Genomic DNA, 14,388 nt, shown 5'->3' with positions numbered 1-14,388 from the left:
TTTGAGTACATTCATGTCCGAATAAAGTTTTGATTTCAGTAATATATATTCGGATAGGGTCACAGATTCAACTATATACTACTCTTACTTTACCCATTATCATCCTTGTAATTAAGCGTTATCTTTAAATATTAATTATTATATGAAAACGTAATACAAAATTAAAAAAATGATAAAAATATTTATATTAGTATCTTATAATACTATATTTATGAAAAAAATATATATAAATATAATAATATTTTTAATATTAAGAACAATAATGCAAACAATAAATGAAATTCTTAGAGCCAAGCAGATGGAATATAATTTTTTCAAAAATATTAATACCTTACACATATTTATTATTTTTATATTACATACACAATTTATTTATATGTCGCATAAAAAAAATTCCTTCAACCAAAATACAAAATAAACACACCCATAATTTTTTTTGAAAAATATTATATTATTTTATTTTTAAAAAATAATATGTAATTTTAGTTTTTAAAACGTAATGCTGTAATTTTATTTTTTTAGTATCTACTATAAATTTTATATTTTTCTTGTAGTATTATAAAATATATTTACTGTGCTAAATCAATAATATGTTATGTACTAAAAAATTTTATAGTTTTATTGTGCTATTTAAAATTTATTTGATTTTAGACACTAGACAAAATAAACACCGATAATCTTAGAAAGTTTCAAATAAAAATGCAATATTCTTTTTACAAACAATATTATTTATGTCTAAACGTGGCACACTAAAAATACTTTATTCTTCTATTTGCAAGAGTTACATTAAATTTTTTGTCGTTAATATTTGAATATTAATTATTATATTAAAATACAGTATAAATCAAAATAAAGTATAAATGTAATGACATTTTTGTCCTTTTTGTTTTTTGGTATAAAAGTAATAATGTGATGTAAAGTAGAGATATTTGTGAAAAAATAGAATATTTAATAAAATTATTACTTTGTAATTGGATGTCCCAGAATTGAAATACGTATACTTTTTAACTGGACGGAGGAAATACGATACTAAAATATTGACATTTGTATAAAAAATTTATATAAATCTTAAAATATTTTTAATATTAAATATAATAATAAAAAATATAAATATAACTAACAAAAGAAGTATATAACAAAACAAAACAAATGTAATAATAATAATAATAATAATAAGTGGAACTCACATTTTTTAAAAAAGAAAATAATAATAATAATAATAATAATAATAAGTGGACCTCACATTTTTTCAAAAAGAAAAAATAATAATAATAACATTTAAAAAAAAAAGAAAAAAGAAAATCAGTTCATTATAACTACTACAATAAATGAGTGTTTGAATACAGTGGGATGGCATCCAATGCTTTTATATAAAAAACTCAAAAACTGTGAAGAACTCTTCGGAAAAATTTAGACCACTGATCTATTATAGTTACTCCGTCACAATATAATAGTCTTATTTATTATTTTTGTCCGTCTCAAAATAATAGTCTTATTTTCATAAATAACTATATCACTATATAATTACCCTTATTATTTCATTATTATTATTACGCAATTGTCACTATCTTTTACACTAATACACCCGTAAGGGCAAAAATATTTTTTACCTTTACTTTTTATCCAAATCTCGTGCCTAACACAATCAAGACTATATCTGGAATGAAAGGAGCATAATATATATATATAGAGAGAGATTAATATTATGCTAAAATTAATTATAATATATATTATATGCATTTTATCATGTACTAATAAGAATTTATTAATCTTCATCAGTATTCTTGAGTTATATATATATATATATACCCTTAAATTAATTTTGAACCCTTTTCGTAAAATATTTGTATACTTTTAACTACACATATTTCTTAACATTGAAGCACAAAAATAAAATAAAAAATGATGCTCAAAACGAAATCCAACCTCATCTAATTTTTGTGGACAATAGATATAGGAAGATAAAATAATCGAATTTTATATCTTTTACCCAAATATATAAACAATACATATTATATTTGTGGATGAAAAATAAATAAATAAATAAAAATTAAAATTGTGGTGTAGAAGTTTGAACAAAGATATGTTATTTATTTATTATTTTAAGCTTCACTAGACTCGTGGATAATATAAAAGAACACGTGATAAGAAAGCCTATTGAAGTTTGTCTAGATAGGAGTTTTTGGAAGTTTTTGAAAATTTGGAATTTTAAAAGAAATAAAAAATTAATATTTGATTTGATATTTTGTGAAAAAAAAATATATATTTAATGTGATATTTTTTTTAAAAAAAATGAATAGTGCTAGTGAAAGTATTTTTTTGTAAACATAGCGTAAGTTTGTTTTCAGATTATATGTGAAATCAAAATCATTCGTTGTTCAATTGGTATAATTTTTAATAAAATATATTAATTATTTTTTAAAAATATTAAAGCAACATATTAATTAAACCAAAACTTAAATCTAACATTTTAATTTAAAACAAAAAATCAAACAAATCGTAATTAGTTTATTCAAATATGAGTGTGTGGTTGTTTTTGTATCAAGTATGATAAACTTGCAAGTGATATTTTTATATATAAATAGAATATATTTCATTAGTTCAAATTCAAAATCGATTTTATTATTTTAATCCGTCATTCATTTATTTTTTAAGTAAAAATAATTATTCAGAGTTTGTTTGTTTAGCAAAATAATTTGCATAGATATTTTTATGTGTATATTTCCTCCGTCCTTTGAGGAACACATTCAATCATACTTAACATTAATATTTGTATAATTTTTTGTACAGTCATTCTATTAATATTAGAAAATCTTAATAAAAATATTTTTGCAATTTTCTTTTTATTTTGTACGATGTTTCTGATATAATAATTAATATTCAAATATTAATACGCAAAAAGTATATAAAACATTTGGAGCAGAAGTACTATTAATTTTCTTTTTTTTTTTTTTTGAAAATGTATTTTTGGAAAATGTGATTATCACATAGCTGTTAAACGAATTGAGTAACTAACGAACCAAGCTCGATTCGGCTCGCGAGTAGTTTAATTGAGCTCGTTAGTGATAATATATTTATATTATTTATATATTAAAATAATATATAGTATAATTTTTTATATCAAAATTTACATATTATAAAAAATTATGAATAAAATTAAATATATTTAATTTATATATTAAAAAATATATAAAATATGTATAAAATTCAAACTAAGCTTGAGCTCGAGTTTGTATTTGAGCCTAACGAGCCGAACTGAGCTTGTACCGTTAACAAGTTCGAGTCGACCTCCAACAACCGATACTCGAACTCGCTCCACTGATTTAACAGGTCTACCACAAAAAGAACACACATTCACTGATATCCAGATATCCAAAGAAAAAAAAAAAAAATCATCAATGAAAAAACGCTTGATTTTCAAATAATCTACCAATAATATCAATATTTCCATCAAATTCTTCTTCCATTGTTACTATATCCGTAAACCTGTGTAGATTGAGCAAGTAATATGAATTCCTCAATGAACCAAATTGCACGCATCTCAAACTGTGACAAGAACCACAACATAAACACAAACTATTACATACATATATATATATATATATTCTTAAAACCGAACACTATTGAATCCCAGAAACTAGAACACAGATAAATGGGGGGTGGGGGTGGGGAATCCTACAAAATTTGAGGTTAAAATAAAAAACAAGAGCAAGGCAATGCATTTAAAGAAGAAAACTAACCCGAGAGTAATTCTTCAATGCGCGCTAGCAACGAGAGAGATCAGGTGGCAGGTATACAGTACGAAGAGCTGAGGGTGGGGGGCATGATGCATACCAGATGAGGCCCGGGTGGATTACAACTTATGTTTGCATCTCCGACATTTGGCAAGCCTAGTTGAGGGGGACGGACATATCCAGCGACCAGAGGCAAGCATAGAATGGAGATCACTATCCTCGACCCTGTTAGAAATTTAAAAACATTGGATTTTGGAATAATGGAGAATCGATAAAGAAGACAACATAACCAGCTTATAAGAGTGGGAAAAGGTAATGGCTGACGGCGATGAATGTACCTTGCTTTTTGGAGAGTGAAACATATCCTCTTTTCCTTCCAGCAATCATCCAGTTCTCGGAATTGACTTTAATTTCGTATAGCACCTCATCCTGTCCAAAAAAAAAACCACGATAACTTAGATTTTGTGTAGTAGCAACTCAGTATTGAAATTCCAACTGATGTACAAAATATCAGATCAAATTACTATTTTTTATATTATGATTCAAAATTTAACATCCCAGTAAAACACAGCAGTTTTTTTTTTGAACGGCGACAAACAAACAATAAAGTATGCGGCTTGAAATATCGACTTTCTTAAATTAAAGCAGAAGCAGTAATGATGACTTACAAGGTAGTCGGAAGGCTCATTCTCCTCGGAGTCTTTCAATCTTTCGACTCTCCATTTCATGGTCACGAACTGGCCGACTCGGAGACCAGTCGATGGGAGAGAAAGGAATCCCACTGCAAGGAAAGGATCGAGGACTGGTCTTTTTAAAGCAAGAACACTCCTAAAGGTCAAACATGCCGTCTTATTATCATTGGACGCTGTAAGTTCCTCGGCTATAGGGCCATGAGCTCCAAGTTTTCTACTGCCCGAAATTGAATATCTTATATGCAATATATTATCTGGATGCAACTCTGATGCTTCGCCTGCAGAAATGAAATAGACTAAATAAAAGATGCACATCTGCAGCGCTACTAGCCCTCTAGAGAATAGGCTATATTCATGTCACAGTCACAGATAAGATTATTCAGCTGCATGATGTGGATATTTTGTACACAAAAACATCCTCTACAAGAACATGACAGCATTTAAGTGGTCAGAAAAATGTAAAACAGAAAACAGTGGCTACCTGTCGTAGGCACTTCTGATAAACAGATGCTAAACAAAATTCCAGCTCTTGATTTAGGAGAGACGGTTAGCGGAAAGAAATTAGAGGCTGGCCTCCCATCACCTTTTCCAGCATGAGATAAGCCGTCTTGAAGATCCAGCCAAGCATCATGGATGACTAGTGAAGCTTTCACTTGTGATTGCAGAATTACCTATGAAATAGATGAGAGAAAAAAAAAACAGAAGCTGAGTATTAGAAGTATACTCGACAATTTAATGAAAGTTCTTGGATTGAACAAGCACAGATTTAGAAAACTCAGTTGTAAGAAACGGCAAAATCTGATTAATAGACCCTTCAATTAGCATCATTAATCAGTACAAGTGGTAAAAGTCATGATCGACAATAGCACAAGATTTTTTATTTTAGTTTTTCCTTAGAAGGTTGACCACAGAGCCTGTCGTAATAAATAAGGAATTGGACAAGTAACCAAAGAATGAAGGACGATAATTATGAACTATCATTATATAACCAAAAAAAAAAGAGTTTGGGTGTTTTGTATCGCAGAAGCAAAATGTAACATAAATACCTGCAAAAGCAAGTTACCGTCACTGCATTTGTCTGCAAGACTTGTACTCACATGCAAAGGATCAGTAAAATGCACAGCAATTGTCCTGAGGTGCATAACTCTCAGTAAATTTAGGCTTAATTCCCAGAAAAAGAAAAAAAAGAAAAAAAATGAGAACGTCAGAGAAAAAAAAGCAATTAGTACTTTTCAAATGTCTGATTATGAGAAACTCCAAAATCAAGTTTCAGAGCAATAGTCCTCAAACCATCGACGATATTCTGCCTCTGAGAAACAGCGGTACCTGAAGAGCAGGAAAGAGTAATCACACTTTCCAAATACAGAAGGGCATCATTTAATAATGTGAAGAAACAAACTACGATAATACCAACCTGCAGGAGTCCCTTTTGGTAGCCCATCACTGGCAGCCCGTAACGGTATCCATAAAACAGAAGTAATATTGCTTGTCCAGTCAGGTAACTTGATCTTACTATCTTCAAGACTCAATTGCTTAATTTCATCACCCAATGCAGAACCATCGTTCGGTTGATTATCAAAACTGGCCTTGCTTTGTGGCTCAACCTCATGCTTCTCAATTTCAATCCCATGTGTGCTCTCAATACTCAAGCCAGGGCCAGTATCAACGTGCAGTACAGCCCCTTTAAGAGAGTAGTCAATTGGTCTAACAATTACTCCAACCCACTGCGATTCATTCATTAGCAATCCAGATGAAACAGCAGCAGCAAGATCAACCAGTGGCCTTGGTTCTGCTACCTATTAAAGAATAAGATCGGCACTTTTTATTTGCACAACACCCATTCAAATGTATATGGGAAGGCGAACAGATGTCATCTACTACCGTATAATTTTAAAATCTTCAGTTCTGTGAGAGGTGCTATCATTAACTAATGGTCAAATTAAATGTTAATACCTTCAAAATAAGGCTTGTAGTCAAATTAAATATCAATACCTTCAAAATAGGGCGTGTAGGTTTTTCATAACTCATGAAATCATCAGTATCAGCAGGGCCACCTTTCGAAAAACTGTGAGATCTAAATCTCAACTGACCAATTTGTCCTGTGAGGACCCCTAAAACATAGGAGCCTGGTTTTTGTGGAGGCAAAGAAAGGGCGATATTATTCCTTCCAGGACTTAGTACAACAGGTTCTGACCTCTTTATTGCCTGATGAAATTAAAATTGAGTTAGTCCCAATGTGAAAGATGGATTATCAGAGAACAAGGTAAGTCAGATAATAAAAGGAACATATTTACCTTAGCACCTTCATCAGTATTATTTGTGGCGGTCAGCGTAACACTAAGAGATTCGAGCGTTATATCATCTGGAAACCCACTCCATAGAGTAACAGAAAGTGTGCCAGGGTCCCCATCGCAAAGCTCTAGGGGAGGTCCCTGACTGCCAGAAAATGTTATTAAGGATGATACATCTAGGGGCACAGGATGCTCCATTTCACTATGAGCAAGACGGACAACTTCAGATTGAAATGCTTGTCGTTCCTTGGTTAGGAACAATGATTTGTCTAACGACAATAATCTCACACAGGAAGATAGATAGCCGGCTTGGTCACTGAGAATCTTCTGACATTCTGCTAAATTTGGAAGAACTTCAGCCAGTAGGTGCTCCCATCCCTCACCCGCATAAAGAGCACAAACTTTCTCATACAAATTAGCAGCTACATCATAATTTTCATGCTTGTGATAAACAGAAGCAATTTCACCATCAAGGACAACTCCATGCCTCTTCCACCAAGAACGGTGGTAGTTGTTTGCAGCACCCTTTGATAGATCTAGATATCGCTTCTGCATTGTACACATATTGTCAAGTTAGCCGCAAGAAGTGGTAACCGAATGCATAGAACAACAAACACAAAATGTTGATACGCATGCCCTCTTATAATCAGGCAACATAAAATTGAATTTGTTCTTAGAAAAGTCAGTTTCTTGAGATAGAGTTATGTCTACAATAGATGTAGAGGTCATTTGGTTAACTTATAATAGGGGAAAAAAAAAAGTAATAAAACACGAGCATATAAGACACTAGATCCTATGTTCGGTATATAAAAGATAACTACAAGAGATGATTGAGATTTGGAGAAATTACTAGAATTGTCTTCTACATCGAAATACATGAACGGAAAACATTGCATATTTTAAGTTAGCATTTACTCTTCTTAAGGGTGTGTTTGTTTGGGGGTTTTGATTTTGAGTTGGAATTTGAATAGTAAAAATTTTGAATTTGAATAGTTGTATGATGTGATATAAATAGGTGTTGATGCGATGTTTTGAATGTAAAATTGATTTTTAGTATAATATAAAAAATGAAAAATAGGTGTTTGATTTGATGTTTTTGGGGGGAAATGGGATGAATAGTATATTTAAAATCCAATCCCCCAAACAAACACACCCTTAGAAGAACTTACAAGATAGAACACTCATTTTCACAACCTATGATCTTGAAGATTTACTAAGAAATTATAATATATCACGCGCACCACTACAACATACTAATAAATTTAATTAAAAATAAATCCCTCTTATCTTAAATATTAGATTGAAACAGAAAAGACTATTTAGCAAGATCTCCCTTACAAGCCCAAAGTTGATGTTGAAACTGCAGTATGAGAGCTTGAAGCTTAAAAGTCAACTTGAAGATAGAATAAGAATACAAATTAACCCTGAATAGTAATTTTAAACAAAACTTGAAATGATTATGCACCAGCAAAACAAGTACCTCGAATTCCTCAACAGACGACAAAGAGTTCCACAATGTAGCATCAGAAACTGAAGCCTTTAAAGCATGCTCAGCAGCAACATAAATTTCTGCTAGTCTCATAGGACGATCAATTGAACCCTCAAAATTCCCAGGTGAAGAGAACGTCCTTGACATGGATAATGTACTAGCTTTAGGCATTGAAGATTGTGGTCCTGAACTGTCAATAAAACTATTTGATAAGAACCTAAACCCTAAACCCCAAAGTTACAACCAAAGAAAACCAAGTATTCACATGAGCATTTCCTTTGGAACTACAAAACAGGATAATCCTTACAGAGAGAAGAGCATTCCAGCTATTTATATTTCCTTTGGAACTAGAAAACAGGATAATCCTTACAGAGAGAAGAGCATTCCAGCTATTTATATTAAACATATCAATTACGTATAACAAATTGTACATTGAAGATTTTTCTTGAGGTTAATAACTTTTTGCATAATCCCGCAGAATGCAGGGCCACTTCTATAGTATACAGCCATTTATATAACTTTCTTCAATTCATTCTTGTTATCTGCCTTCATCTAGCAATGTGGCAATGTAAGTCCAGGATGACGTAGAGAATAAATGCTTTTGGCACATGTAAGAGAAACAACAAGGTTATGTTACAAAAAACTTTAATGTTTGGTTTTTATTTTTTTATAACCTGTTTATGCATTCAGAAAATAATCAGAAATAATACATAGAGTCGGGTAATGCTAATAATTTAGATACCTATCATTGGAATTAGGACGGCCTTCAATCAATTCAAACATATTTCCAGCTGACAGAGAAGCTCGACGGCGATTAGCCTCACGCAACAGAACAGAGGGTTCAAGAGGCAGCGGCTTCCTCTGGATGCCAAAATGCTTAGGCCGTGGAGATTCTTGGAGAATCATCTGCAAAACCCATTCAGCTAGGAATATAGTTAAGATTACTGGAGGAAATTTTGGAAAACAGGATTAAAAATACATTAATGTAGAACATGCGTACAGAAGCTTCAACCACAACCTCAAAATAAATAAATAAATAAATAAAAATCAAAGTGGAAAGAAACAAAGGAAAAAAGAAACAAAAACGATGGGGAGGACATCCATGATAGAAGTCTGAGAATCCAATGCAGCAAAGTAGTTCCCCTTATGAATAATTTTAATCTTGGAAAGAGTTACATAGCATCAACTAATTTATTTCTACTACAAAATAATCAATACACAAAACAAATTTCCACATCTAAGAAATTTGCAGATGTAGTGACTTGCAAAATACTAATGAGAGAATGAGACAAGCATTTCACGAAGAAAATTCAGTTTGATCAATCTACATTGGTAAGTTCAACCACATGCAGAAGAAACAGAAGGCTTCCATCTTAAAAATTCATTAGCAGGGCCATTTCAATTACAAAGCTATAGAATGAATAAAGCATTTAGATCATTAGAACCTGTAGATAATATCCACAGAAATGTTAAAAAAAAAAAAAAACATCTTAACTACGGGAAGTCACTGTAAATGTTAATAATGTTGTTATAGTGCATGAATACTAATATCCAAAATCCAGATTGAAATAAAGTCAGCCATAATATCTCCAGTGAGTCAGTGACAGTGGAAGCATCCATTGCCACATTAATTTCAGAATTCTAAAGGCATGAGAAGACAGAATATTCATAAAGCACCCCACAATTTCCAATTATGCCACAAGAGGGAGAACGTAGTCTATCTTTAGCAAAGATCAAAGTAAAAGAGATAGCAAGCAGGAAATTCTATTGATATTATAAATAATTCTTCTGATTCATCCTTCACAATACTATCCAATTAAATCAGCTTTTCTTGTGCAATATTATAAATCATTCCAGTATGCTAAATTCTTTCAACGCATCATTCACAATACTATCCAGTTAAAAATCACCTTTTCTTTTGCAAGCACCTCAGATGAAGCATCGGGTGGAAGTGATGGCCAAACTGCTGGCTTAGGCCACGGCAGCATGCTGAGTGAAGCACTGGATAAAATGCAAAAGTTACAATATTGTCATAAAAGACGAAACTACGTATATTATATACAACAGATTTAGATTGGTCCTCAGCGTCTTCATGATAATACAATTGTGGCGAACATTTAACAGAACAGAAACATTAAATCTCAAGGTATGTTTCCTTGTGAGGATAAAGAACTGCATACGCAGAATTGCAATGGAAATAATAAGTACCTGTTGACAGGACTCCTTTCTATATCTGATCCATAGCCAATCAAGTACCCCAGCCGCATAAACTGTTACAACCATGAATGTATGTAATATTTAAAAGCTGACTTGAAAAAGCTAAAGAAAATATGCTCCATAATCACATTCAAAACTCTGAAACTACAATGAGAAATTGTCATGTGTGTCTACCTTAGTCCGGCATAAGGCATACAGCTCGCCTTGAACACGGAAAAATTCCTTTTCAACATCAAGTGGTGCTAATCCATCTTCATAGTGAGAAGCAGATGCACTTGCTAGTGCAGAGCAGGCTGTTATAACCCAGATTTCACGCATACAAAATGGCAATATACTCTGCAAGAACCAGATATAGAAGAATTCTCATAAGGACCTACTACATCAAGATCTCATGGCATATTTCCAAGATCATAGAAAAACAGAATCACCTCATGCTGTGCTAGTGCCTTGGAGAAGCTAATTATGAATGAATAACCCCTTGATGCAACTTCATATGGACGGTTGAGTTTGAAGAGAAGCTGCATTTGAGTATGTTAATATCCTTGTGGACAACGTCTCAATTAGACTAATTTCATCAATAAGATGAGGGAGTAAGACGCCATAGGAGTGATAACTATGAAAAATCAAAGATAAAGAGAAACATATTTAAAGCTAATCATCGACATATAAAAATGTAATAAATTACTGCTCAAACGCATGGTAGTGGACTCAATCAGAGAAGGAAATTATTACACAACCAAATCAGATCAAAAAGAAAGTATCATACAATAGAAATTCAACCTAAGGAACTCACAATATTATCCACACCTTTGCTTGGCAGGCAAATAGATATTGCCTAAATTCAAACTCCCTAAATGAATCATCTTGAACAATCTGAGTCAATGCTTTTCTCCCAGTGTCAAGCAGCATAGCCTGATCATCCCCTCGCTCCAGTCCACCAAAGTCCCTTTGTCTTCCTATCATATTAACTGCAATAGATAGACAAAGCAAAGAAAAATTACAAATCTAACAAAAAATATTTTTATTATGTTAGTTTCAAACTATATGAAAGACAAAGAAGAATCATTCAATACATCGATCTCCAAAAAATAATCAAGAGGAGATTAAGTACCTGTTTCCAAATAACAGAGTTCAAGCTCATCATATTCACGCAAAGCATCTTCATGGAGATGAGCAATCTCAAACATGAAGGCCAAACTTTCCTGACAAATGAGAGAGAAAAAGATCCTAACTTGCCGAGAATTATAGCTCTTGATCAACAAAGAAGCATTGTAAACTAAAATAAAACACAGGCACTTAATGATCAACCTTTCAGAATCTAAGAAACAATTATGATATTGAGGTACTTTACAATACAAGAATGAAGTAACCAAGATGTAAAAGAAGCGAAATTACTATACAGTTCATTCAAACAATAACAAACGATATCAAATTATATCTGGTATGTTGAGTCATTTACGATTAGAACATATTGAGTCTTTCTATATTTAATGATTATGTGCCATATGGGAATTAAACATGAATACTTCTCCCATATAGTATAAGATAGGTTATGCTATTAAATAACATACCAAAAAGATTGAAAATCTGACCAAAAACACCCTTATTTATTATCCAAACTTCCCCAAAATGCTTCATATCAACACCAGGGTTATAGTTCCTCCCACCCACTTCCCTCATTCTCATCTCTACAGTCTGTTTCCATATCTTTCCAATCAAATATATCATTAGATGTTCATCACTTCATCTTTGCTATCTAAGAATTTTTTTCAACCCTAAAGAAAAGAAAACTCCACCAAAAAGCAATCCATCATTAAGTCAGCCAAAGCATAAGACAGCCATTTTTTCACATTTTATTGTAACAAATTACTGCAATATCTCAAATATGTTATCAGGAAACTCCATTGCATAACCTTGTGGGTAGCATTTCTGCCTAATAACCAATGTAGCAAATGCACCCCTTTGCAACTATTAGCTGGGGATGAATGAGTTCTACTGCCTCACAGAAGTTTAATGAGGCATTTTATACCAAACTTACAAAAACAAAAGAATCCGATTTTAAAAAGTACCTTTAGGATGAAAAAATTGCAGAAGTTCCAAATTGGCATGAATCTCTGTTCACTGAGCTTGCGAATTTCCTCTTCATAAAACTGAATGCGCCGGTCAAGTGTATTTCTAATGCACTCCATAATTTTTCCCTCCAAATCTTCCCAAAAATGTGATTCGGGTCCATACAAATCAAATTTGCAGCACCTAAATGAAACATCAATCTTAAAATAAGTCTTCAGGCCTAAAACAGAAATGTATGATTTCTCATGCTGTATTCAGTCCTCCCTATTGCTATCTTGAATAATTCAGATCAGGTTGATTTTGAGAACATAAAAAATAAATAGAAAAAAGCACTGATTGTCACTTTCCACCAGTTTATTAAATATATATATATATATATTCTTGTAATTCAGCAGCACAAAATTAAATTACCTTTCCCTCTTCTTAGTGTTAAAATCAACCTCGAGTTTCGCATATACTTTTTTCGCCATCTTAGTAGCCTGATCACTGTGCGCCGGTGCTTTAGACACAAAAACAATAAACCATTCCTTTTCATCATTTTGAACTATGTGCTTGAGGCGTGGCTTCAGAATGTTCTTGAACTCATCAAGATCCTGTACAGAAAAGAATTGCAAGCAAAAGAAAATACAAAAAAGATTTCCAGGTTAGAGTAGAAACCTCAGCCACACAGATGATAAAGTGAATTAACTTGAGAATAGCACGAAGGTTACCTCACAGGTAACAAGCACAATGGTTGCATATGGCTCTCTAAACCAAAATAATGATTGCTCTTGAGGGAACCGACTACGAAGTCGGGAATCTGTTGTCAGTATATACTCGGCAGGTAATTCATTCACAAGCACAGAGTTGTGGGTCTTGTTGTTTAGGAAAACCCTTTTGAATGGAAGCCTCTCTTGAAACTCCTTCTTCACAGTGGGCCACAGATCGCTCACATCTTCCACTATAGCATCAGAAAATAACAGTTATAAAAGCTGAAAACATCTTCACAATCAGAAGACAAAATAATTTCAAAAAGAAAAATCTCCCAATTTCTCCAATAAGAAATATAATTTTAAATGCTCTGCAAGCAATGGTTGTATATGCACAAATGATAATTACAAAAAAAAGTTAAAAATTCAAAATATAACTTTTACTAATGATTTCTTCCGTATGAATAGATTTTCACATATCTATACACAAAAATTTTTGCTCATCAACAAAAATTTGCAAATCAAGATTGTGGCGTTGGGTATAAATTAAAGTAATCCCCAAATCATACTGTGTAATTATTCAATTGACTTATCTAAATGCTTAATTCATGATTTTAATTCCAATTCTAACAGCTTAGTAGATGAATCACCGAAATGACTAAAGCACACAACGAACAAGTGCCTAAAAAGGAACGAAGCAGGAAAATTAAAAATTAGCAAAATTAACAAAAGCACAGTCACTGAAAGCCCTAAGAATACAATCCGAATCAAAAGGAGAATGCAGGCTCCGCACCAGCAAGAACGACGTGATCGAAGGCCGTCTTGATGCTCTGAAACTGAGGCAGAAAAGTCGCCATTTTCCCCGATCTATGGAGACCCTAAGTCCATTAATGGAGAGTGAGATTGACGAATCCACAATGCAATAGTAGCTCAAGTAACTTGCAACTGATCAAGAAGAGTCATCACTATTCACTGCTCGCCATCTGCTCCAACTTCGAAGAGGAATTCCGCGATGGATCGACCGATTGATGGATTTGAAGACACTATGGAAAAAAATAATAATAATAAAATAAAATAAAATAAAATAAATTTTTTACAAAGTTACAATTAATTTTCGGGTTGGTCTATGTTTGTAAACCCATTATTAAAGCCCATATCCATTACATAATGGGCCTGAATGTTTGGATTTGCTTTGTCTTTTTTTAA

The 14,388-nt window shown here is 32.3% G+C and overlaps 1 protein-coding gene across 3 annotated transcripts; it reads right to left on the bottom strand.

Moving 5' to 3' along the window:
- Positions 1 to 3,405: 3,405 nt before the first annotated feature.
- LOC127253324 (trafficking protein particle complex II-specific subunit 130 homolog) lies at positions 3,406 to 14,218 on the bottom strand. Of its 3 annotated transcripts, none has more exons than XM_051277866.1 (22): positions 13,976 to 14,218; positions 13,204 to 13,433; positions 12,905 to 13,086; positions 12,493 to 12,676; positions 11,535 to 11,625; positions 11,231 to 11,391; positions 10,852 to 10,941; positions 10,598 to 10,759; positions 10,415 to 10,476; positions 10,117 to 10,207; positions 8,949 to 9,112; positions 8,198 to 8,396; positions 6,721 to 7,266; positions 6,419 to 6,631; positions 5,841 to 6,222; positions 5,656 to 5,752; positions 5,473 to 5,557; positions 4,908 to 5,097; positions 4,403 to 4,704; positions 4,073 to 4,163; positions 3,741 to 3,959; positions 3,406 to 3,546 (listed from the first exon to the last, which is right to left on the bottom strand). In XM_051277866.1, the coding sequence occupies exons 1-21, from the start codon at positions 14,037 to 14,039 to the stop codon at positions 3,781 to 3,783; spliced, it is 3,765 nt and encodes a 1,254-aa protein (XP_051133823.1). In that variant the 5' UTR covers positions 14,040 to 14,218; the 3' UTR covers positions 3,406 to 3,546; positions 3,741 to 3,780. The 3 variants fall into 3 exon arrangements, with proteins under 3 accessions (XP_051133823.1, XP_051133824.1, XP_051133822.1); XM_051277867.1 differs by having other exon boundaries at positions 3,468 to 3,486; XM_051277865.1 differs by lacking the exon at positions 3,406 to 3,546 and having other exon boundaries at positions 3,553 to 3,959.
- Between the last annotated feature and the right edge of the window lie 170 nt (positions 14,219 to 14,388).

The sequence above is a fragment of the Andrographis paniculata genome, unplaced genomic scaffold (genome assembly GCF_009805555.1).
Source record: "Andrographis paniculata isolate CXL003 unplaced genomic scaffold, ASM980555v1 Contig50END, whole genome shotgun sequence".
NCBI classification, from domain to species: domain Eukaryota; kingdom Viridiplantae; phylum Streptophyta; class Magnoliopsida; order Lamiales; family Acanthaceae; genus Andrographis; species Andrographis paniculata.
The sequence above is the reverse complement of the archived record's forward strand: the minus strand, read 5'-3'. Positions and strand labels throughout refer to the sequence as shown.

Bases quoted from the DNA above. Each gene is read 5' to 3' on its own strand.
- LOC127253324 (XM_051277866.1), bottom strand. From the start codon at position 14,039: ATGGCGACTTTTCTGCCTCAGTTTCAGAGCATCAAGACGGCCTTCGAT. The intron at 13,087-13,203 runs GTAACCTTCGTG...TTTTCTGTACAG, and splicing joins TTGTGCTTGTTACCTGTGAG to GATCTTGATGAGTTCAAGAA. The intron at 9,113-10,116 runs GTGATTTTTAAC...TGGGTTTTGCAG, and splicing joins AGGTGCTTGCAAAAGAAAAG to ATGATTCTCCAAGAATCTCC.